At 36.1% G+C, this 25,525-nt stretch overlaps 1 protein-coding gene across 5 annotated transcripts in view; it reads left to right on the top strand.

Annotated features, from left to right (window-relative positions):
• PHTF2 (putative homeodomain transcription factor 2) overlaps window positions 1-25,525 on the top strand; it is a 112,874-nt gene that overhangs the window by 23,196 nt on the left and 64,153 nt on the right. For 3 of the 5 annotated variants that reach the window (XM_081799663.1, XM_081799659.1, XM_081799662.1), the window contains one exon: window positions 3,781-3,860. In XM_081799663.1, the coding sequence (XP_081655789.1) occupies window positions 3,816-3,860 (45 nt within the window). In that variant the 5' untranslated portion in view covers window positions 3,781-3,815. Of the gene's footprint in view, window positions 1-101; window positions 239-3,780; window positions 3,861-25,525 lie in introns of all 5 variants that reach the window. The other 2 variants (XM_081799660.1, XM_081799661.1) reach the window with 1 other exon arrangement.

Here is a 25,525-nt window from a genome sequence, read left to right as displayed (position 1 = left end):
TCTTTTTTTCCCTCTAGGTGTTTATATATAATCAAATGACGTGTAGGTATACTGCTTTTCTTTTATTTATTTATTTAGGATTTTACTTATTTACTTGACAGAGACAGAGAGCACGAGCAAGGGGAGCAGCAGGGAGAGGGAGAAGCAGACTCCCTGCTGAGCAGAGTCTCCTGGGATCATGACCTGAGCCACCCAGGCACCCCTCGTTTTTATTTAAATACCAGATTTATCAGTACAGGTAAGTGCTAGAAGAGCCATCAGGCTTCAACACTTCTTTCCCAAGTGAACACTTGTAGGAAGCTTCATCTTAGAGTAAGTAGGATTTGAACTGACTTAAGAGGATGGATGAGTGGAAAAAAGGAATGAGAATAACAGCAAAAGCCAAGTGTCAGGGACGGACATAAGTTGTTTCCGAGCACAGTGAGAGTCGTTACTAGAACGGAGAAATTTGTTTCAGAATCATGAGAGAAGTGCATTGTAACATGTAGTATTTGATAGACTGCCTTTTTTTCTAACATAGGGAATGGTTAAAAATGTGACCATTTCTTTGGCTACAAAGAGTACCCCTGGGTATTACTCTATTTGATAGTGAGATTTTATAAAGGCAGACTTAACATACGATCTCCTTGTAGTCCTCCTTTTCCTCTTCCCGGGCTTTTACATCATCAATGCATTTTGTCTGGTCCTTGACATGGTAAAGAATAATTTCAGATGTTTTGACAAGGAGTAATGATTAAAGCAGTGTCAAGGAGAGAATTAGCTCAGAGTAACTGTCTATACCAAGATTTAAATATTATGCCTACAGTTAGCTCTGTGGTTTTATAATTGGATTATTTCTATATCTTAATACCCATCCTTCTATCAGATCAGTTGATCAAAAAAGATTAAGATTCTCAATTCAAGGTACCCAGTAAGCTTTCTATGCTCTTTTTCTTTTCCTGTGAATTAATTCTAATTTCATAATTTAGCATTAAAACAGTTGGTTCAAACTGTCATGAGAATAGACTGTAAACCTGTGTTCCTGGACTGTCAGAATCAAAGAAGTTGGAAAGGCTTTGGAAATAATCTTAATTATTCATGGAATGATTGGTTGACTTATGCTTGTTATTGATATTCATGTGAAATTTGGGTGGCTCTGGGTGTGCTTTGTCAGATGTCTGATTCAGAACACTATCTCAGCATGCTGTAAAGCCTGTTTTAAAAATAGGTATGAGCCACTTGTGTCACTGAAAGGTGGTTGACACAATGGAAAAACTATTAAATGAGTTTGCAGAGCAAACCTTGCCATTACTGAAGAAAGGCTTGTGTTGTTTTTTTTTAAATAGAATTTTTACTTCTGTAGATCCAAATAAATGTAAATAAAATATTTATAACATTCCATATACCTTGTGTCCTATTATAGTTGATTTTTAAAATTTATTTCTAAGTGTAGCTTGGTATAAACCAAAGTGTATTAAAAATTACCTTAAAAGATAATAAAAGATCATTTTATTTGAAGGAGGCAATGTTTTCCTCACTTCCATTGAAGCTTTTTAAAAAAATTATTAGTACTTATATGTACCCACTTAAATATTCCCCGAATATGTTAAATATCTCATACAATTAATACATGGAGTGAATAAAAAATCCTTTTACATTTTGTATATGAAATGCATATTATTTACACTCTTGGGGGATTAGGAGAGAGGATCTTTATCTTGGTAGATAATCTGGAATTTTTGTCAGTAAAGATTGGGTGAAGTGAAAGGAGGATAAAGTGAAAAGTTGATATTCTCATAGTTTTTGTACCATTTTTTTGTAGTTTGCAATTGGCAAGGGGGGTGACAGGAGAGGGGAGAAGGAGAGTTCTAACCAGTTTGGAAAACATGTGTCTTGACAAGCATGTGTCTCAACAAATATAATGAAGGTGTAATGTTGTCATGAACAGTCCTGTAGCAGAATCAGTGGAAAAAACTTGTGGGATGAAATGTGTTAAAGCTGATGAATTACCCCCAGAGGTCTCCAGGACAGAAAACCCAAAATGGGGGATCTTAAGTCAGTAAGGGAAAGCTTCCCTAACTGGTGGGAGAAGTGAAAGTAGCCACACCTGACTGAGAAACTTCAGTGGAGGTGAACTTTGAAATCTCTAAATACTCCAGGTACATATAGTTGGGAATTGACATTGTGATTTTATGATAGTCTGGTGGCTATTTTTATTTTAAATGTCAACAAAAACTGATTGCATGCATTCCTTTTCTAAAACGTTTGCAATGTTTTAAAAAGGAAATACAAATATTTCCCAGTTCCTGGCTTGCAGAATTTTTAATATAAAAACTAATAATAAAAATAATTATAATTGAACAGCTGCTATATATCCTGGACTGTGGTAGGCATTTTATGTATCATATCTCATCAGTCACAGAAACCCTCCAGGGGATGAATAGGTAGTTATTCCTATTGTACAAGTGAAAGAAACTGAGGTTAGAGAGACTAAATTACTTCTTCAATATTATATACTAGATAGTATTTGAATCCGAGTCTTTTGACTCTCTGCTCCTTCTGTGACAAATGCCAGGGCATTTGTCGGGAATTTCAAAACCTAGTTTGCTTGAATTTTGTCAGTTAAAGACAGAATTGTTATCTTAGGAAAGGTAATAAAACAATCTGGTTTACAACACTGTCAAAAATACAGGCATCAAATAAATTCTGACTTAAATTTAGAGATTGATCATCTGAACATTTGACCTTCCTGATAGTAATTTTCTTTAAATTTGAATCCTAATATGCTTCCAAGAATGATTTATAAACCTCTGGTATTCTTTGGACTCTGGGCAAACTCTGGGGCTGTAGCATCTGTCTGTACAGTCACAGATCCGTGCGTGCGAGGATCAGCTCACTACGGTGCGTTACTCCCTGGATTTTTCCAAAATCCTCTGTGGCCTTGGATGATCCTGGTTTGTAATGAGTTCTGGGGCCAGTGTCCGCGTTTGAACCTGTTTAGGCTCATCCCTAACACCGTACCAGAGATGCCCTCCATGCCAGCCAGGTCTTATGACCAGAGAAGTATTCCAGAGTTAACTGGAATCAGCCTGGAATTAATTCTTTCCAGGGCTAAGGAACCATTAGGTTTAGTATGCAAAACTGGTTTAGGCAAACACAAACAAGATGCCTATGAAATGGTCTGTGGTAAATTTCTAAATATTAGCAAACTGTGATATCTGGGAAGTCTTTAATATTAATTATTTCTGTGTAATTAACTCTAATATTGGTTTAGTATTTAACATAAATTAATTAAGTTTTTCCAGTTATTTGATTTTACTTCAAATTGGTGTTTACTGAGTGCCAGGGAACATTAAATATGATTATAGATTTTGGCATCTTTATCAAGCCATCCTTTAGCAATGGTAATTGGCGTTAGTTCCCAGATGGGAACTATAGCAAAACCGATCTGTTACGGAGTGAATGAATTGATTTCTATCATATATGAATTTATAAATGAAGAATTTGCAGTATAACCTGGGAGATTCTGAAATTTATTTAAAAGGCTTATTTTTAAAAAATCCATCGTGTTAGAAAATTCGGGTGTTTAATTCACATAGAAAGATCCTTTTATTATGGCAACTGATTTTTGTTTGCTTAAGAAGAACCTGTTGCTAAAATAGTAATGAGGAAGGGTGTAATGTAAGTATAGTCATACACCCCTTGCTTTGCAAGTAACCAGAGTGCTATATACGCATGTTGTTCAGTCTCCTTTTGGAAGGTGGAAGTAAAGTCGTCTGTATGTTTTTCTCTCTTGCACAGCCTAAAATGACGAATGTGTGATTTCACTGGAATAAATGGCGTCCAAAGTCACAGATGCTATAGTCTGGTATCAAAAGAAGGTAAGTTCATAGTCAAAGTTTTCAACCTTCTAAATATTCTTATTCTAAAAATGTGTACTTTTTCTTTTGGTGCCATGGAATTATGTCAACTATTACCTGAAATAATGACAAATAGATTTCAGGATCTTTCAAGTGGAAGGGGGAGCATTTTGGTTTCCCTTGTGCTAATTTTACTTCTAAAGAAGTTAGAAAGATGATGCTTAACACTATTTTTTCCTCCACTTTTTATTCCACATTATTAAAGTAGCTAGATTAATTATTTTCAGCTATAATATAAGCCAAATTTCCAGGATTTTGAATATAGTTAGCATTTTATAAAAGCATTACTTTTTTCTTGCATTAATTTTTTTTATCGCTACGTTAGCAGAGCTGTTATAATTTTATAACTGTTTTATATCGAGAAACTATAATCTTAATCTGTTTCTTGTAAGTCACAATTCAACAGCTGAATCTTTTCAGTAAAATAAACCTTTGAGGACTGTATTTTTCAAACCAAAATATTAAAATGTTTATTTTGATGTTTTAGGATTAGTTGTCATAACTACTTAACTAGCTGTGTCATCCTATACGTTTCAAAATAAGTTTTGCAAAGTAATTTTTTATGAAGTGAAAGAGAATAAATTACTTTTTTGAAAATACAGTATTTACTGTACTTGTGTAGGAGAGTTTACTCCTGAGGAGTGTTGTTTACACTCTTTAAAATGTATGTTGTTATATGTGGTATTTTCAGTTTTTAGTGTATGTAGTGAATTATGTTTCTTTTCATACTTTAAAACATTTTTGGTGCCTGATTCTTCAGGTCCCTGTTCACAAAATACAATTATTTATATATTGAAAGCTTTTCCCATGGGGGGTAAAATCAAACAATTTGTAAATTTAGTTGTTGAATTGGAAGTGGTAGTTAGAGTGCTTTAAAGAACCTAAGAATACAGTCCATCTTTAGATGTGTTATTTCTTTTCTGTGTAGAACATACCACAGATACACACTATCACGTTTCATACTGATTCAGAAGTACTGACGTTGATCATACTATTTATTTAGTCTTTTGTAGCTCTATGTTAGTGTCATCTTTGCCTTTGAACTCCAGTCAGCTTAAAAGTGAATTAAATAAAACTAAAAATTATTTTGTCTTTCCTACATAGATTTTTGAAAGCGTTTCTCTTATTGTCTACTTATGAGAGTAGTAATGTTTATTGAACATCTAATCTATTTGGCTTTTTATGTTAAACATTTTGAACTTCACTGAAGATCATTTGTAGAACATCCTTGGTGGACCTTTCTTGGTAACAGAGGGTTTGAAATATTATACTTGCATTCAGTGAGTACACTAATACCCTTCTTATCTGAGGGTCATTTACCTAGCAGCTTTGGATATGTGCAACCAAAAAATTCTCCAGAGCAACCATTACAGATGTCACAGATGGTATCTAGCAAATGTGATCACACATTTTATGTTAGTGAGCCACCAGAACTATTAACCAGATTTTTATTGTTTTTTAGTTGTGCTTTTAATTTTAATTTTCTTGAAGAAATACATGTGAATACTTTGAAATATTACTGTTTTAAGGCCTATTAAAAAAAAAATAGCAGCTACTAATACTGCCTTTCTCTATCCTTACCCAGCCTCTGGAGTTTTGCTCCCCAGAGGCAATTATTTTAAATTCTCTATAGCTTAAACCAAAGTTCTACTCCTTATCCCTGGTAGGGAATTAGGAAGGATGGGTTGCAAATGTAGGGTGAAATTTATTACTTTTGGGGGAATGCTGACATTGTGGGTTGGAAATCAAAGATACTAAATGTCGGGGCGCCTGGGTGGCTCAGGCGTTAAGCGTCTGCCTTCGGCTCAGGTCATGATCCCAGGGTCCTGGGATCGAGCCCCACATCGGGCTCCCTGCTCAGTGGGAAGCCTGCTTCTCCCTCTCCCCCTCCCCCTGCTTGTGTTCCCTCTCTCACTGTGTCTCTCTCTGTCAAATAAATGGATAAAATCTTAAAAAAAAAAGGATACTAAATGTAATACAATACTCTAAACTAGGGTTGGCGAATTTCTTCCATAAAGGGCCATATAGTAAATACTTTAGGCTTTGAGGGCCATAGGGTTTCTGTGACAATTACTCAATTCTGCTGGTTTATAGTACAAAAGCAGCCATAGATAGTATGTAAGTAAATGAAAGGAATGGGGACGACTGTGTTCTAATTAAATAATTTACAAAAACAGGCAGTGGGCTAGATTTGGCCCACAGGTGTTAGCTTGCTTATCTGTGCTCTAACATAGCCCCACACAACAGAGAATTGCCCTGCTCAAAATGCAGTAGTGCTCTGTTAAATTATATTGATTGTTTTTTTTTAAATGGTATTTGTTTTATGTTTTTATGCTTTATGATTTATGTTTTTAAACCTTGCTTTTTCTTGATTATTTCATTAGAGATGTTACTTGTTGACTTCTGACTGTATGATAAAGATTTAGCCCCAGTCTTCCGTCCTCCAGTCCTCCCAAATGACTACAAATTTTGGTGAAATCAGTATGCAGCCTTTGTTGTTTAGAACTGTGTCATGTAATATACTATGATATTTTCTGTCTGCAACTTTTTTCCCCTTTGGCTTGATTTTTCTAATTCTCCAAAGTCTCTGATAGAACTATAAAACTCCTTTTGTTGTAGTCTCTCACATTCAAGTACTCCAGTAGTTAACTCCAGTAGTTCCTTTTTTTTCCCCGCCCCTTGGGAATGGCCTCCTAGAACTCTGCCCCATGCTCCATGCTGGGGGGGTTGTTAGCATGTTACACCTCTCATCTGCCATCTTGGTATTACTCCCTTTTATCATCAGCTTGAGAGCTCCTTTCGCTGCTCTTAGGTCATACAGACTTGTTTTTTTCTTAAATGTATGTTTATTTAAAAAGTCTTTTAGAAGGGGTTATGTTTCAGTGCAAAGAACGCTTGGGTACTGATGCTGATACTTGCTGATTATTTGACCATGGGCAAATCATTTCATTTCTTTGAGGTTCACTTACCACTCTCTACATTAACTTGATAAAGTTCTCAGCCTCTTTTCAGTCATGCATCCCTTTGAAATTGTGATGAAATTTCCAAGTTCTCAGGATCTTATTTCCAGAAAAGTGTATATAATATATAAACACAACAAAATTTCACGTCTGATTTGAACCTCATTAGTCTTAGATTAAATAATTTTTGAAACATTAGTATTTGAACATTCTTTGATTTTATGACTACCATTTGATAATATTCAGCTTAGTATCACTATAAATAAAAACCAAGCAATGTTCACCTTGAATTTTCTTGAAAAAAAACATATATATGTATATATGTTTAGTTGTAATTCACTTTAGTGTCACCTTTCCCACTAGAAAATGGTGACATATTTATATTTTTTTAGTACTGAGCACTAGCTAACCTGAAAGACCATGACTTGATTTGTAGACTGTTGTGACCATGAACTCTAATATCAGATGTGAAATTTCCAAGAGAAAATAAAAACAAAAATTTTTAAAGTATTAAAATGTGTGTAAAAGATCTAATTAGGTATCAGATACCTTTTAACAAATTATTCTGTGCATTATTTATTTTGAGATTTTTAAAAGTTCTTTAACATCTGATTTTAAACTTCATTTTGTACTATTAGAGCCATCCAGAGTCATGAATAATTTGAAAGTTCCTGTTGAAACAAAATAATTTTCAGTCATTAATTCAGAGGAACAATTAATGCTTCAAGAATGGAATTAGGAGAAACCAGAGTAGTTTGTTAATATTGGGCTGTTAAATGTTTTTTATAACATAATACTGTGCTTTCATATTTCTAGTTTCTTGTTCCTAAGGAGAGGGGATTATTTGTCTTTTGGAAGTCATTCTAAATAGGGGCCTGGAGTTACGTGGTTTCAAAGATAATTGACACACTACGATGTTGACCCATAGGATTTCGTTGTAAATACGCAGGTCAAATTATGAGAGAATGAGGTTTTATTTTCAGAAGGTGAATACATAAGAGAAGGGTGGCCCAGAAATAACCCTCAAATCTAACTTCATCTGTAGAAATGAGAAAGAACTGTATGATACAGATCTTGGTCCTTACCTTTATGGAGTCAATATCCAGCAAGAAAGTTTGAATGAATATGCCTAGTGGCTTTTAAATATAAGCTAACAGTGGGATTCATTTAAGGTTTAGTTTTAAATGAGAAACTAGCCTGAGTAACATCAACTTGACTGACACTTGAAATTCTCTACGTTTTTAGTAAAGTTCAGTTTTGTGTGTGTGTGTACTAAGTATTTACATAGAGCATTTCAGAGTTGCACAGATGATTAAGTGTTATGTCTTGGGGCTCCTGGGTGGCTGTCAGTTGAGTGTCTGACTCTTGGTTTCGGCTTAGGTCATAATCTCATGGGTTCTGAGATCAAGTCCTTTGCTCTTAGCAGGAAGTCTACTTAAAGATTCTCTCCCTCTGCCCCTCCCCTCACTTGCAAGCTCTCTCGCGAGTTCTCTCTAAAACAAATAAATAAACCTTAAAGAAGTATTAAATTTCAGCTTTTAGGACGCCTGAGTAGCTCAGCTGGTTAAGAATCCGACTCTTGATTTCGGCTCAGGTCATGAGCTCAGGGTGGTGGGATCGAGCCCCACATCGGGCTTCACACTCGGCACAGAGTCTGCTTGGGATTCTCTCTCTCCCTCTGCCCCTACCCCCTCTCATGCTCTTTGTTGCATGCGCGCTTTCTCTCTCTAAAATAAATAAATAAATCTTTAAAAAAAGAAAGACAGGGTCATGTATTCCAATTCTGGCTTAGGAGATGTGAAGCTTCTGGGACAAGTCTGCCATCTCTTAAAAAGAGACTCAACAGTAATAATAGCAAAAGTTACATGACATTTATTGTGTGCCAGGCATTTTCTAATTGCTTTACATTTATGAACTAATTCAACATAGGTAAATAAATGAAATGAAAGAGAAGGTCTGGGGTTACCTGGCTGGCTGAGTCGGTGGAGCATGTGACTCTTGATCTCAAGGTTGTGAGTTCAAGCCCTGTTGGGTGTGGAGCCTACTTAAAAAAAAAGAGAGAGAGAGAGAGAGAAGGTCTGTTGCCTGTTTCTGGACATTGGTGGGTGAGGCTTTGCTGCCTGAAGCTGTCATAGTGACCTGCTCCCATGAGGGGAGCTTGTCAGCAGGCTGGGGATGGCAAAGGTGACAGATGGAAAGAACCTGAGTTTTCAGGATTTTTGAGCCACAGAATTAACTCGGGAAATGTCCTACTTAGGAACTTCTTATTGTGAGAGTTAATAAATACCTTATTTTTTCAGTCACTTGAGCTGGAGTTTTATTTCCTTGCAGCTGAAAGTATTCTAAGTTATATACGAGAAATGCATTCTAATGGGATGTTGATTCCCATGCAGTCCTCTTTTGCCTCTGAATGGTTATAGTAGTAGATAGCAAATTAAGGCTTACCAAAATAGAAGTACTGAGCCTCAGACAAATGGTTTATTATATTTTCTCTATTAATTTTTTCTTTTTTTTTTTTAAAGATTTTATTTATTTATTTGACAGAGAGAGACACAGCGAGAGAGGGAACACAAGCAGGGGGAGTGGGAGAGGGAGAAGCAGGCTTCCTGCTGAGTGGGAAGCCCGATGTGGGGCTCGATCTTAGGACCCTGGGATCATGACCTGAGCCGAAGGCAGACGCTTAACGACTGAGCACCCTAATTCTTTTTCTTGAACCGTGTTCTCATATGTACAGTTAAGTCTTTAATGTAATTTTAGACTACTGTGACTCATAGTATGTTATGGTTGAAAGAACACTTGGTATTTGATGTTGTGACATCTATCAGCTTGTAATATTGAACATGTTACTTAATCTCCTGAGCCTCAGTTCCTTCTTTTGTAAGCTGAAGATAGTCATGGTTCCCCTATGTGCCTCACAGGGTTATGAAGGAGTAAATCTATTTTAACTATGATTTTTAAAAAAATTTTTAAAGTGGTTTATGAATTGTTTAATATATACGAAACATCACTCTTAAAAATAGTATTATGTATTTTATGAGTTAGGATATAATTGATGAAGAATTAGAGTGGTTTTGTGTACTGAACAGTTTCTTTAATAACCATATTTATAGTGCACGTATTCCTCCTTCCATCTGGCCAAAGAGGTGGCTATATGGCTAAGATAAGACCAGAGATGGTACCTCATCTCCTTGGCCATAGTAATTGGCCCAGGTATATCTGATGACCCAACTGTCCTTCTACAAACCCTTTTTCAATTAATTAGAGAGAGAGTGCACATGGGCACGCGCTGGGAGTGGAGGGTAGGGGCAGGGGGAGAGGGAGAGAGAGAATCCCAGGCAGGCTTGAGGCCCAGCGCAGAGCCCGACAGGGGGCTCAATTGTACAACCTTGAGATCATGACCTGAGTGGAAATCAAGAGTCGGCCACCCAACCGACTGAGCCACCCAGCTGCCCCTGACCATTTTCTTTTTAATTAAAGCTGATTGAAAAGACCTTTTTACTTCTTTTAAGGAGCTAGAAGGATGAAAATCAGCAGCCAGAAGAGAATGAGACAGCACCAGAGTGGGTCAGGAATTGGGAAAAAAGAGACACCACAGGCCACCATGGTGCTCTAGTCCCTGGATTCAGTCCACCCTGACATTCACTCTACCCCTGAACTTTGAGTTGTTTAGCCATGTCAGCCATTAAAGCCTCCCTTTTTGTTGCTGCTAGTGTGATTTGGAGTTTTACTTGTAAAAGAGTTCTGACTAATGCAGAGGCAATATATACACATTTTACTGAGGTACAACATACTCAGAAGCTCACACAGATTTTAGGCTTTCAGCTTCATGAATTTTGACCAACTGAACACCTCTTTGTGTCCTGTTTGTGAAACAGAACTCAGGTCAAGAAACCATGTTATGAGCTCTGCAAAGCCTTCCTCGCCCCTTTCAGTCACAACCTGCCCTCTTTGAGGGTGACCACTATATGAGGCAGTGTATCTTAGTGGGTAACAAGAACATAGGTTTTGGGGTTGGAAAGCTGAGATTTGAATCCTTGTTCTTGGAAGCCAGTATGATTTTGGACAGGTTGCTCAATATCTCTGAGTTTTACTTTCTTCATATATGTAAATGCTATTTTTTTTGTACTTATTTGAGGATTAATTGATGATACATGTAAAGTATTAAGCCAAGTGCTCCACAGGGTAAGCCTTCAATAAATGAAAGTTATTTCAATTACTCTTACTTCATATTCCCCTTACTTATCAGATGAATTGCTCCTCAGACTTATTTCATGGATTCTAAAAATTCTTATGAGGCTAAAAAAAGATCCTTACTCTTACTTGTAAATGAAAAACCTAGAATGTCAGGCTTCTAATATTCAGTGTGAGAACAGCGGGTATTTGTTGATGTTTGCTGTCTAACACTCACACAGTAAAGTCATGATTAAGTGTAATTTATGAAGCCCAGCTGTCTTTACTGTAGTCACCAGTCATGTTTTCCATTTCTTCCTTTTTCATGTCACTTACTTGCCAAAAACAAGACTTGTCCTACCAGAAATAGATTGTTTGGTTTAGTTACTAAAATATTTGCCTTTTCACTTAAGATTTTTCTCCCCGTTTTAGTCATGAAGTTCTTAATTTTCCACCTTCATCCACTCCCAGGTTGGCTATTTCTCTTAATTTTCTTTTTTTTCCTTTTTTCTTCTTTTTTGAAGGGCACCCACGTTGGCTATTTCTAGCATAAATAATTTGAGTTTCAGTTTTGTTTGCAAGGAAGAAAAACTATGCTGTGCAGTAGTCACAGTAGTTGGACTTTAGAGATCATCTAGTTTCTGTTAAACTTTTTGCTTTATAGATAAGAAACCTGATGCCTGTAGATCTAATAACTTGATCACGGTCATGAATTAGTAATAAAGCCAAAACTCGGTGTACTGACTTTGAGGTCATTCTTCCTTCTGTACTAAAGTTGCTTTGAAAAATGAACTGAAGAAACTTCTATAAAATTTCCTTATTTGATTTGAGAATTTTTTTTTAGATGACTTCTGATTTGAACGTGGGGAGGTATACATCTTCTTTTAAGATGATGAGTATTATATATACACATCTATTGATTTAACAACAGTAATGACAGTGATGATGATAGTACCACCACACATTTAAATAGCATTTATTTTTCAGAGTGCTTCTATTTCTGTTTTTAGGTTTCATTTATTATGATAATGAAATGACTTAACTTAGTGGCTATGTCAAGATATTAAAAGAAGTTTTATAAGGTCCCTGGGGCTTTCATAACACAGGACCACAAACTAGATTGCTTAAAATAGCAGAAATTAATTTTTTTCACAGTTCAGGAGGCCAGAAGTCCAAAATCAAAGTGTCAGCAGGGTTGGTTCCCTCCGTAGGGAGGCTTGAGGGAGAAATTGCCTCCTGCGTCTCTTCTAGCTTCTGGTGAACACAATCCTTGGTGTTCCTTGGCTTTCTGATGCATCATTCCAGTCTCTGCCCCCATCTTCACGTTGCCTCCTTCACTCTTCTTACAGGGACACCAGTCAATGGATTTAGTTCCACTCTAAATCCAGGACGATCTCATCTTGAGATCCTTAACCAATTACATCTGCAAAGACCCTATTTCGCAATGAGGTAACATTCCAAGGTCCTGGGCAGACATGAATTTTTGTGGGATACTGTTTTCCCCACTACGGAAGTATGTCTAAAGCGTAGGATTGGATTGGTTTGAATGGATTCCATGTGGAGATGTGTAGCTTTATGTCCTTCTTTGTAGCTGTATCCTAGACCACCAGTATTGGACTGAGTAAAAGAAGATCAGGATCCTCAATATTGTCTTCATATTCTTAAAAGTTAAGGTTGTGATTTACTTAGTTCCTCCTATATGAAATGTTAAGGAATAAGTTTGTAGTAGAATTAGGCACAATTTTCTGCATCTAGTTCTTATTAAATACATAGATATTTATGTTCTTTAATTATATGAGGTTTAGTGTCTTATTTATTATAAATAATAATAATATTCTTTCCCTTTAAAAAAGTGCATGTAAATTATACCACAATGTGTATTTCTCAATATTCTAGTCCTTGAGGGTCGTCAGATCTACTTTTTGATAAATTTTTGACTGTCTCTTAAAATGCCAATTGTTTCTATTTGAACCAAACAATATTGTATATAAAAGTAAATATTTAAATGTGTATTAAATATTAATCTATTGTTCCAGATATAAAATTATAGCAGTTGAGTTAAAGTATGAAGTTTGAAAAATTGAAACTTTTTTTTTTTTTTTTAAAGATTTTATTTATTTATTTGACAGAGAGAGAGATAGCGAGAGCAGGAACACAAGCAGGGGGAGTGGGAGAGGGAGAAGCAGGCCTCCCACTGAGCAGGGAGCCCGATATGGGGCTCGATCCCAGGACCCTGGGATCATGACCTGAGCCGAAGGCAGACACTTAACGACTGAGCCACCCAGGCGCCCCGAAAAATTGAAACTCTTATTGAATCAAATGTACAAGAACATATTTTTTTCTATTTTTTTCCAGTAATTGCTACAGACTTTTGAATAATCCTCTATCTCTTTGATGCTTCAGGGTTTTGTATTTGGGGCTAAATATGTACAACACGTTAGACTGATTATGTGCTGGAGGACAGATTTGGCTTTCCTGAACGATTTTAGGTTAACGGATTTCATTTTTATTTTGCTAAGCTTGAGTTAGTTTCTTAACTTTACTGAGCTTAGTTTGTCTACATTGTTGAGATGAGAATCCGTAAAGATCGCTATGATAATTAAATGAGATAACATATTAATACCAAGTACACTGGTGTATAGTATGTGTTCAGTAAATATTGCTGAATAGCAATTCCTCTGCCCTCTGTTCTCTTTCATTAAATATGGAGTGTTGATATTAATAATATATTTGGATAACTAAAGATTTTGGTTAGTAGTTCTTCTAAACTGAACATTTTGTGTCTATTAAAATAGAAAAACATCAAATTTTTTTGTATTTTTGAGAATTCTGTACTTGAATTTAATTGCTCTTTCCCTTATCCTTTGCTTTAATTTCTAGCACAAATAGTTTTTTTTCTCAGCCTATGTCATTATGTGTTTGAGATCATTATTTTCTTTCATGGCAAAGAGAGGTGCTTTGGGAAGGAACAAAACAAAAATACATTAAAAAGTGGATCGATTAGGCTCACCTAGGTGGCTTTGTTGGTTAAGCATCTGACTTGGCTAGGGTCATGATCTTGGGGTCCTGGGATCAGCCCTGTCAGGCTCTGCGCTCAGCAGGGAGTCTGCTTGTCCCTCTCCATTTCCCTCTGCCCCACCCCCACTTGTGCTCTTCTCTGTCTCTCAAATAAATAAATAAAATCTTTAAAAAAGAGTGGATAGATTAAATATAGAGAAGGACAGGTGCAGTTTCTTAAGTTTAATACCACCTAGCTTTACGTGGTATTTGCAAACACACACTGCACTATTTGGTGAATTTTCTGGGTATCTTTCCTTAAATGACCAAACTTTGTTTTATTTTTGGCTCTTTCCAAAAGTTCTTTAATACTCACTGCAAATGGAATAGAAATGGCCTCTTCTAATATTTTCCTGAGCAGTGGCTGTTTTTATTAATTACAGCTTTGGTGTACAGCTTTGGTGTAGAATGCATTGTGATTTATCTCTCTTCCTTTGCTGTGAATTTTCATTTCTATGGACTTATCTCCATTTGTTGTTTAATCAAGTAGTATAATTGTAGGTAAATTAATTGCATTGCCCTGAAGCAAAACCTGAGGGAAAGCTCAAGGGAATTTCAATTTGGGTAAAAATTCAAGTACTCCAGTGAACGGATTTTTCAGACAGGTCCTTAAATGGTTGAGAAACCTTCATTTCCTTCTTTCCTTCCTTCCTTCCTCCCATATCTCTTCACCTGAGGCTATACCTGAGGTTGCTTGGTGCTAGAATCTAGCTTCTTACCAAGGAATCAGAAATGTAGAGAGGGAAAAGACCTTAGAAAGTAACCATTCTAGTATTTTGAGTTCACAGATGAGGACACTGAGAGATAAGGGAACAAGGTTTTGTTTTGTTTTTTAAATCTAGTCTAGAGATCTTGTCAGCTGTACCATGAGTTATAGAATTTCACTTTTTGAATGAGCAGAACCTATACTTAATTGAGATAGCCAATTCAACTCCCATGGGTAAAGAAAATGGAAAAAATAGAAAAAAAAAAAAAAATACCTTGCACTGTTCCCTAGCAGTGTCCTTCTGGGTTGCTACCCAGTAATGTTTACAGACTGCAAAGGGACCTATATTCAGTACTCCTAAGTATAAAAGTACTGGTTTTACAAAAACACTTTCAGTAGAAAATTCTTTATCTATTTTTAAAGTTTTTGCAACATCTTTTTACCATGTTTAGATACTGTGAATACATAAACACCTCAATAGTTATTATTTATGTTTGTCCTCTTTAGAAACTGAGTATTTGGTAATAGAAGATTTTTGTTTTTGTTTTGCAAATACTTTGATACGTCAGAAGTAGGAATTTGTACATATTACATAACTTCTTTGAAATGCTGCGGTTTTCTTAATTTGCTTATGACTTTTTTTTTTTTCTTTTGGATAAACGGAGTAAGTTATTCCATTAAAAGGAAACATCTATTTGCCTACAGCAGTTGCCATATACAGGGCCTAATAATTAAAGTAGTTGTTTACACAGGTATGAGAAAATCCAAGAAACGGTGTTATTTGACTAGAGTTGAAGTTTTTAATGGATAAAACTTTGTATATCTCTTGTGAGTTGGGAAGAAAATTATTTTATGACATCCTGGAAAACTAGTTTCTAACCATTTTCATTTTCTGATGAATAGATTTAAAATAGAAATGTTAGTCAAGGATATAATGTTTGCCAGTTATATTCCAAATGTCTTGCAGTCAGTTTGTCTTTAACCGTGGTAACAGACATAGTGGTGAAATAAGTTGGTAGGTTGCCACTGACTGCCTAAAATTAGGCAAATGTACCAGGTTTGAAAAAGCCTGAGAATGTCTACAACACTGGTGTTAACCTGCTGTATGTTTATAGTTCCACAAAGAATAACATTTATAAATGCTGTTTAACAGAGTGACTTAGAAGCTAAATTGCTCTTTGCCATATGGCCCGAAGAGTTTATTCAAATGAAAGCTGTTAATTCAGTACCAAGGATTGATTCATAAGAATAAAATGCTGAACAAAGTATACAACTTAAACATTTAAGTTGTATTCATTCAAATTTTTGCCTAAAATTAATATCCTTATCAAATGGATATGTCATACTTGTTCATTTAAAGTGCATCTTACTTTAGTTTACTTTCTGTCTTTAGTGTCTTCCCTACCCCACCCCATGATGGGATTAGAAATACAGCTAAAGAGTTCTGGTTTACCTTTTTATGGAGAAATGGGTTGATATGTGGCTGTAACCAGGTAAAAGACAGTATTATAAAGAGAAAGTCAGGTGGCCTTATTAAAATTTAATTCTTTTAGAACTTTAGGAAATGAGAAGATGAGGTCTTATTTTTGCAATCTCAAAATGATAGACAGCAGGATATGTTTTTACTACTGCCTTATGGATAATGTAGTACTTTCTTATATGATTTATTTTTATTTACTGGTAGAAAACTAAGGAAATTGCTAGGTGAAGCCTTATTATATTGACTTCATATAGGGAAAATTCAGTACATTTAGTTTAGTTTTTTTTTTTTTTTAAAGATTTTATTTATTTATTTGACAGAGAGAGAGCACAAGTAGGCAGAGTGGTAGACAGAGGGAGAAGGAGAAGCAGACTCCCCGCTGAGCAGGGAGCCCCATGCGGGGCTCGATCCCAGGACTCTGGGATCATGACCTGAGCTGAAGGCAGACGCTCAACGACTGAGCCACCTAGGCGCCCCAGTACATTTAGTTTTATCCATACAGTTTGACTTTTAGGATTAAAGACTTTTATTACCAAGACACTCTCTCTTTCTCTCTCTCCCTCTCTCTCTCTCTCCCCAGAAACATAATGTCCTGGTAAAATTTGCATCTCTCTACACTTAAATAACATTTGTGGTAGACCTACTATGTATCAGGCACTGAGTACTTATCTTAATACAACTCTGCATCATGGGGGAACCAAAATGCAAATAACTATTAGACTTTATGGTAAATGCTACAATAGAATTATTTTTAAAGTGCTGTGGGAAGTCACAGAAAGTTCCATCTAAATTTGTTTTTCCAGTCACTGTTCTGTCACTACATTTATCTCCTAAATATTTTTCAGATATGCTATGATCTCCCTTTCTTCTTTGTTTTCTTCTTGTTACAGTTCAGTACTTTCTCCTCACAACCACCAGGGTGGTTTATCGTAAATAAAATTTGACCTTGTCTTTACCTACTGAATAGCACTCTTCTAAGACTTCCTCTCAAGTGTGGTAGAAACTCCAAGTTTCTTCACAAGGCCTTTAAGGAATTTTTTAAAAATCTAATTTCAGTTAGCTTTCTAGCCTCATCCAGCCTTTAGGTTTTTTATTCACTAACTCTGTCCTCCACCAGATACAACTTGCTGAAGTCTCCCCATGCTGTTTTTCACCTTCCTGCTTGGGATGCCCACCTCTGTTTTTTATTTCTCTTTCTCTCTCTCTCTCTTTTTTTTAATCTAACTCAAATTGATCCTTAAAACTCAAAGCTAGTCTTCTCCCTCAAGGAAATCTTTCATAATCCCGTGGAGACTGGATTAGGTCCCAAGTTAGTGCTCCTCTACGAAAGTTGTATGTGCTCTGTTCATGGCAGTCGTGGAGTGCTCTTTTTTTTTTTTTTTTTACCTTGATTCTTTCTCTTTTTACAAGTATACAAAGTAATGTGGTAGTTACCTACCATCCTTCAAATATCAACACTGTTATTTGTTTGTTTTTAATTATCATTGTGAACTCTTGGCCTAAAGATATTTGATGTGATTCAGCCCGTTGCACTTGTTGATGCTCAGACTGTTCTGTCTTGCCACAGGAGCCTATTTAGGTGGCTTCTGAGTCTCTAGTCATATTGGTGTTCTTTTGAAGAAACAAATTTGAAATGGGAGCAATCCTTTCTGCATAGAGACAGGGAAAGCTACAGAGAGATTTTGATCCTTTTTACCATCAGATACAAACATGCTGAGTTGGTGGTAGAGTTATAAACTGAACTCATTCTGCTCCATCCAAGAGCAATTTTAGGGAACTCTTTTTCTATAAAATCAGTTTTTCTTCTATCTCTTTGTTACAGTGGTATTTTGTGTATTCTGGCATTTATCACTGCTCGACTTGCATTATAATTAATTTCCTCCTGCTAATCTGTGAGGGTAGAAATCATTATTTTTGTATCTCCATTATTCTAGTGCCTTATCTTATAGTTGGTACTTGGTAAATGTTTGCTGCTTTGATAACAGTGCTGTCAGGAGACAGTACTTATATTAAGCTTCTATTTAGTTAATGTAGTTCTTCATTATTATATTGAGTGCCTAGGAGGTGGCATGCACCAAGCTAGACACTTATTCAAGTAACTTATTTAGTAGTAATAGTAGTGAAATAGTCCCTATACTATATCTATTACATTAAGTGCTAATAAACATAATGCTTTAGCCTATAACAACATTTCCCAAAGTGTGTACTGCATAATGTTAACAGGTGTTAGTAGAATAGAGGAATTTTGTTGTCAAGAAGTTTGGGAGATACTGAGCTAGACAAAGATAAACAAGTTTTTGATTACAGGATTTTATTATGCAAATATGTGTAGTGTTACTTACTGCCGAAGAGGCAGACAGGGAAGATATCATTTCTCAATTTACTGGACTTAGTTTTTTTCCCCTAAGTGTTTGTGGAACATACTTAGGAAAATGCTGGCCAAGTTACATCAGAGAATGTGGTGGAGTGGAAAGGGCATGGAGTTGTAAGTCAGAACTTGGGTTTCTGCCCCCAAATACTAAGTGTAGAACTTTCTGACACTTCTTAAAATCTCAGTTGTCTTATCAGTGTAAGAAGTTAATACTGGTCTATACGGCGTAAGACTGCAAATCCTTTACAAAACACTTGACAAAAATTGGTACTTTGTACAGTCTTAGTGCCAAGATAAATAGTTCATTATAAATTTAACAAATACTGTAAGGGAATATTTTATTTCTTCCTCTGCAGAGTTTTTCCTAAATCTCTATACTAAAGATTAACGGTGTAACTTCTGTAGATATACTTGAGTTTTTTTATTTATTTGAGAAAGCGCGTGCATGCACATGGGGCAGGGAGGAGGGGCAGAGGGAGAGGGAGAGAATCACTCAAGCAGACTCCTGACTGAGCACGGAGCGCAATGCGGGGCTCCATCCAGGGACCCTGAGATCATGACCTGAGCCAAAATCAAGAGTCAGCCCCCCAACCAACTGAGCCTCCCAGGTGCCCCACAGCATACCTTTTCTTGACCAACGATGATGATGGTCCAATTCCCTTAGATTCTTATTCTGAGGCATCTGGACTAAGCACCCAGAAGCAATTTATCTTAATTTTTTTCTCCATTTTAATGTTATCCTATATAGATAAATGGAAGGAAGCCAAACAAATTAATGTATTTGATTTTGAATAATTTAGATCTGTTTCATGGTCTCATTTTTTATTTCAGATGATTGAATGAATAGCAGTAATGTTAGGTATTTTCTAAAATACAAATGTACTTAAATAAACAATATGTATTAATACTCTTGGCATTGAAATTGACTTAAAAATATGATACACATTTTTATGCTATTTATAGTACACTGTTAGAAATATATAAACAAGGAAGGTACTGTCATCTTGATTGGTATTATGTACACATGGTTTAGTCAGAGTTATGTTTGAGAATAATAAACCAGAGTATATCCTATGATAAATATTGAAAGAATGTAAATAAAGCATATGTGTTCCTTCCTTGTCTCATGCTTCAGTATGAGGGAAAAGCAAGCATTGGGTAATTCATCCAAATGACATAATAGCTAACTTTTATTGAGCTCTTATGTGTCTGTTACTGTTGTTTGCTCAGTGTGTATTAGCACATTGTATCCTCATAGTTACCCTATGATTAATATTAACTATTTTACATATTTTTAGGCTGAATAAATTGGACTTTGTGAAGTTTTATGTTTTGCTTTTTTAACAGGGTCTGATAGCTTCCCTCTTGGCAAGGCAATCGGAGAAACAAGAGAGACAGAAGTATCTGACAGTAGTTAGGGGTTAAATGCCACTCTTCACAGGCACCTTAGTGATCAGAGTCAAGGCAAGAGAACATAAGTGGGTTTTGTGTAAGGATGTGAATGAAAATACTGGTAGGTAATTACTGGCTCAGTTGTGGAGCCAGTCACCTGGATTTGAATTCCTATATTGTGCTACTTATGTTTAACTTTGTATAATTTAAGTTTTTGTAACTGTGCAATAGGGATACTGTAATATCTACTTCATAGAGTTGTGAGGATTAAATGAGTTAGTACATGGAACATGTGTCTGGTGTTTCATAAATAATAAATGCTAACTATTATTATTGTTATTACCAATATTAATTGCCAAAAGTTCTCCCTCTGCCCCTCCTCCCTGGCTCAGGTCATGATCTCAGGGTCCCTGGATGGAGCCCCGCATTGCGCTCCGTGCTCAGTCAGGAGTCTGCTTGAGCGATTCTCTCTCTCTCCCTCTGCCCCTCCTCCCTGCCCCATGTGCATGCGCGCGCTCTCTCAGGACTGGAAACCAGAGACCGCGCTCTCTCAGGACTGGAAACCAGAGACCCTAATATCTTTCATCAAGATTGGGGTTGGGGCCTTCCATCCAGGCTGGGTCCCAGTCAGTCCATGGTTATTTTATTTTATTTTTATTTATTTATTTACTTATTTTTTAATTTTTTAAAAAGATTTTATTTATTTATTCATGAAACACAGGGAGAGAGAGAGAGAGACGCAGAGGCAGAGAGAAGCAGGCTCCCCGCCGAGCAGGGAGCCCTATGCGGGACTCGATCCCAGGACCCCGGGATCATGACCTGAGCCGAAAGCAGACGCTTAACCATCTGAGCCACCCAGGCGCCCAGTCCATGTTTATTTTAGAGATAGATAAGCTCTTATTGCCATCTTGGGTGGTGTAAAAGCTACTTGTTTTCAATGAATATTTCCCAATAACAACACTTTTTTACTTTTATTTTCAAGTTACCCATAATTTTTATACATATCATTTATCAAACAAAACTCCTGATAAACATGATGTTGTTTTAGGATTTCTTGAGGGGAAAAGTTAGGGGAGAGATTTCTAAGAATCGGGATATTTCTTCAGAAATCTCTCTCTACTATAATAAATGAGAAAACCCAGAGAAGTCAAAGTAATTTGACTGAAGTCATTGAGTTAGTAAGTGGTGAGGCCGGAATTTAAATCTAGGAATTTAATTCGGTGCCCTTACTACTAATTAGTTCTCCTGCTTTTAAAAAGAAACAATAAAACAAATTATTTTAGAGTGAATATAGATTTTCTGATTTAATTTCTTTTTGTAAAGAGGGTAATGTTTTAAGTTGGTCACGTAGTAGGACTAGGTTCCATCTTTTAAAAAATTGCTTTCCTTTCTAAGTATAGAAGGATTTTTTCCTGAAAGCAAATCCTGTGGTGTCAACAGACTATAGTTTGATATTGTTAGATTTTTAAAATCAAATCAAAATGGAGTTAAATATTAAGTCTGATATGTACAGTATCCTTGGTTGATGTCTTTGTATGATACAAATTAGCACAAGACTCCTTTTTTAATTCACTTGGGTGGTATATATTAGAAATTCCTATGAGGAAAATCCTCATTTATGTAATCTCAAGCAAAAGTAACTGCACAGAAATGCAAACCATTGAGGGGCGCCTGGGTGGCCCAGTTGGTTAAGCATCCAACTCTTGATTTCAGCTCAGGTCTTGATACCAGGGTTGTGAGTTCAAGCCGCATGTTGGACTTCATGCTGGGCATGGAGCCTACTTAAAAAAAATAGAGGGGTGCCTGGGTGGCTCAGTCAGTTAAGCCTCTGCCCTTGGCTCAGGTCATGATCTCAGGGTTCTGGGATCGAGTCCTGCATCTGGCTCCCTGCTCATCAGGGGGAGTCTCCTTCTCCCTCTCACTCTCCTTCCATCCTCTTCCTCTCTCTCAAATGAATAAATAAAATCTTTAAAAAAATAGAACTGTTTGCAAATGCAGCCATTTTAAAGTTTATTTATTTTTAGTAATCTCTATACTTAATGTGGGGCTTGAACTCACAACCCTGAGATCAAGATCGCAGACTCCTCCAACTGAGCCAGCCAGACACCCTGACAATTTCTTTGTTAATATTGATTTTCTCAGTTGCAGTAATTTGCACTACATAATGTTTAAATATCTCAAATCCCTTGGGAAGTAGATCTTACTAATATGCAAGTTAATGTTAAGCCAGTATTAAAATTAATTAATAATAATCTAGCATATGCACCAAAAAAAAAAAAAGCAGAAGCAGTCTTCTGGATATAGAGATGAAAAGCCTGCTACGAGTCAAAACTTGATGGAAAAATGTTTTTATTCCAATTCCCCTAGGATCTAATGTCTTTGTGTGGGGGTGTATGTATTTCCCTCATGTTATTTTTATTTGAAGAAATTTTACAGAAATATAGGTACTCCTTTTTAATAAAACAGCTCTATTAATGTACAAATAAGTACCATAAAATTCACTTGTTTTAAGTATTCAATTCAATAATTTTTACTGGAGTGCTGGGGTAAGCATCCAACTCTTGGTTTTGGGTCAGGTTGTGATCTCAGGGTTGTGAGATCTAGCCCTGCATCAGGCTCTGCACTCCTCAGATGTAGCATGTTTGAGTACTTCATTTTTTTTTAATTGCACTGTAGAATCCCATTGTGCCACATTTTGTTTATTCACAATTGATGGACATTTGGATTGTTTCTAGTTTTTGACTATTATGAATAATGCAGGTATAAGCATTTATATACAGATTTTTGTATGGACATATATTTTCATTTCTCTTGGGTAGGTAAGTAGGGGTAGATTTACCAGGTCATAACTGTCAAACTGTTTTTCCAGAGTGGCTGCTTCATTTTACATTCCCACAGGCAATGTATGAGGATTTCAGTTTCTCCATGTCCTTGCCAATATGTTATTGTCTGCGTTTTGGTTATAGCCACTTTAGTAGGTATGAAATAGTGTCTCATAGGTTAATTTGCATAGCTCTTTCTTTTCATTGATTGTTTATTTTGGGTATTATAATTTTAGTTTGAAATTCCCGTAGCTTTAGAAATCCTGGAAGAGACTTAAAGTGGCGTGATTGTCTTTACCATGTGAAATATTGGTTTCCCAGAAGATTCCCATTCCATCCTGTGAAATAATGTCTTTGAATTGTGATTTAAAATTTAGGTCTCTTCAGGTAAAATCAAAAGGAAAAGAGAATAAATACTTGTCACAAAAACAATAATCAATCTGAGTTGGTTGGCATATTACTGATCATTTTCTACTTTAGCTCTGCCATTGACTAGTTGATTTGTAGCGGTTTTGTGGGTTTTTGTTTGTTTTGTTTTTGTCTTGATCTTACCTATTATCATTAAATATTACTTCATTTTCCAGTTGATGAAGTAGTCATGGAATTTTCTTTCCCCTTTCTGGTATATCTAAGAAAAAATATCAAATAATAGATGGTCACTTGGCAAAAAATATTTCCATTTTTTTCATCTTCTTAGGTTGGGCAATAAAAGGTGTAGTAAAGTAAATATTTAATCTACAGTTTGATGCTTTAAAACATTATTGGAATTTTCCTCTTGGTTTTATTAGACTGATGAAACCCTGTTTAAGGAATTTACAAGTTGGGCAGAACTTTAAAACAAGTTGCATTTTTGGGTTAAATCATGCCCAGTCCCTGTTATAGTTAAACAGTACAGTTGGGAGGACATTATAAATATACACATTAATTTTAAGGAGATGTTTACTTTTTTTTTTTTTCCCCTCAGTCTACCTGAAGTGCCTTGAGTGGGGACTTTCCCCACTCTTCTGGGATGCCCCTTAACCTCTTCAATGCACAGGAAGTAATAAAGTTGGACTTTTAATTATAATCCTGAATACAAAGAAAAAATGATAGCTATTCTTGGGCATGTGATTAAAAACAAATCTTGGCAAGTGAAAGAATGGATATATCTGAAATAGGTGGTATGTTTACTTAATTCTTTTCTAAACAAATAGTTTGAAATGGTTTCTGCTCCTAAGACATAGCAGTTGCTACAGATTGCTATTATTTTGAGAAAAGACAATTAAGATTTATCTTAGAAAGGTAACACTGTGTAATGGAAAGCCAGCCTTTATGGGCATCTGTGCCTGGAGATGGGAGAGATTCTGTATCTTAAAAGCTGTTTGACCATGGGCAAGTTGTTTCAATCTCTCTCAGACTCCATTTCTTTGTCTTTAAATTGTAGTAATAATCATGTTAATTCCCTCAGCAATCATTTTTTGAAAACCTACCATGTGTTGATCTTAAGTGCTAGGAATACAAAACTAGACAGATGATTTGCACACCTCCAGGAGTTCACATTCTAGAGTTAGAGAAAGATGTAGATGAGAAAAAAATAAATGTTAATACAAAAAATAAAAAAAAATAGGAGTGAAAATGTTGATTTATGAATAGTTTGTGAGAAAGTTCTAGCATAGCGTCTGAGAGCTTAAAATAAACATTCCCTTTCATGTTGATACAGTTTGTGTTTGTACCTCACACAGATACTCTGTGAATCTTAATAACTTAGACAGCAATCAGGTAAACAAAAAATCGAGGTCCTTGGGGCCAGACATCTTTTGTTTGAATCTGGTTCTGTCATTTGCTGTCTTGTGACTTTGGGCAAGTTATAGAACTTCTCTAGATTTGTTCAGTTTTCTTTAAAGTTGGAATAACACTGTCTATGTCAGGGAGTGTTATGAGGATTAAATGACATTGTGTAAGTAAAGTAGTTGGCCCAGAGCTTCCTCTGTCATGAGTGTTGTACTGGGTGAATAACAACAGGTGACATTTATTGAGCACTTACTGTGTGCTACCCACTTTCCCATGTACTTTACATGCATGTAATCATCACAGCAACCCTATGAAATAGGCATTCCTGCCATCATCCTGATTTTATAACTAAGGAAACTAAGATTCAGAGAATTCTAATAGTTTCCTTACCGCCCCACAGAGAATGCATGATAGAGCCAGAATTTAAACCCAGCTACAATGGGCTACAGAATGTACACTCTTTAACTGAGTGTGAGTGATTCCACTCCCAACCTTACGTCCAAACCTGGCCTATTTCTTCTCCCCTGGCTCTGGGCTCTCAAATGGTTGTGGGTGATGGCATTAAATGTGCCTTTTGTGTCTTGTTCCCTGCCTGCACTGCAGCCCGTGAGGGACAGCAAGTGTTCAGTAAACAAAGCAGCAATTATTGTTGATGGCACTATTGTTTTAGCTTGAATGTACTTGCCTAGTCTATTGGAAGTCTTGTACATATACTGACTGGTTTTGGTCAGTGTTATTTAACCGAGTAAATTAATTTTCATAAATGCATGTTCGGCTAAGTGAATTATGACCTCTCTTGTTGGTGGAAGCCTTTTCTTAGACTAGGTGGGAAGATGAAATTCATGTTTTTTAGGGGTTTTTTCTCCCATTAAATTTGATATATAAAATATGAACAGCA

Source organism: Leptonychotes weddellii, chromosome 12 (genome assembly GCF_054177405.1).
Source record: "Leptonychotes weddellii isolate Sample4059 chromosome 12, ASM5417740v2, whole genome shotgun sequence".
Classification (NCBI taxonomy): Eukaryota; Metazoa; Chordata; class Mammalia; order Carnivora; family Phocidae; genus Leptonychotes; species Leptonychotes weddellii.
This window is presented reverse-complemented; position numbering and strand designations above follow the sequence as displayed.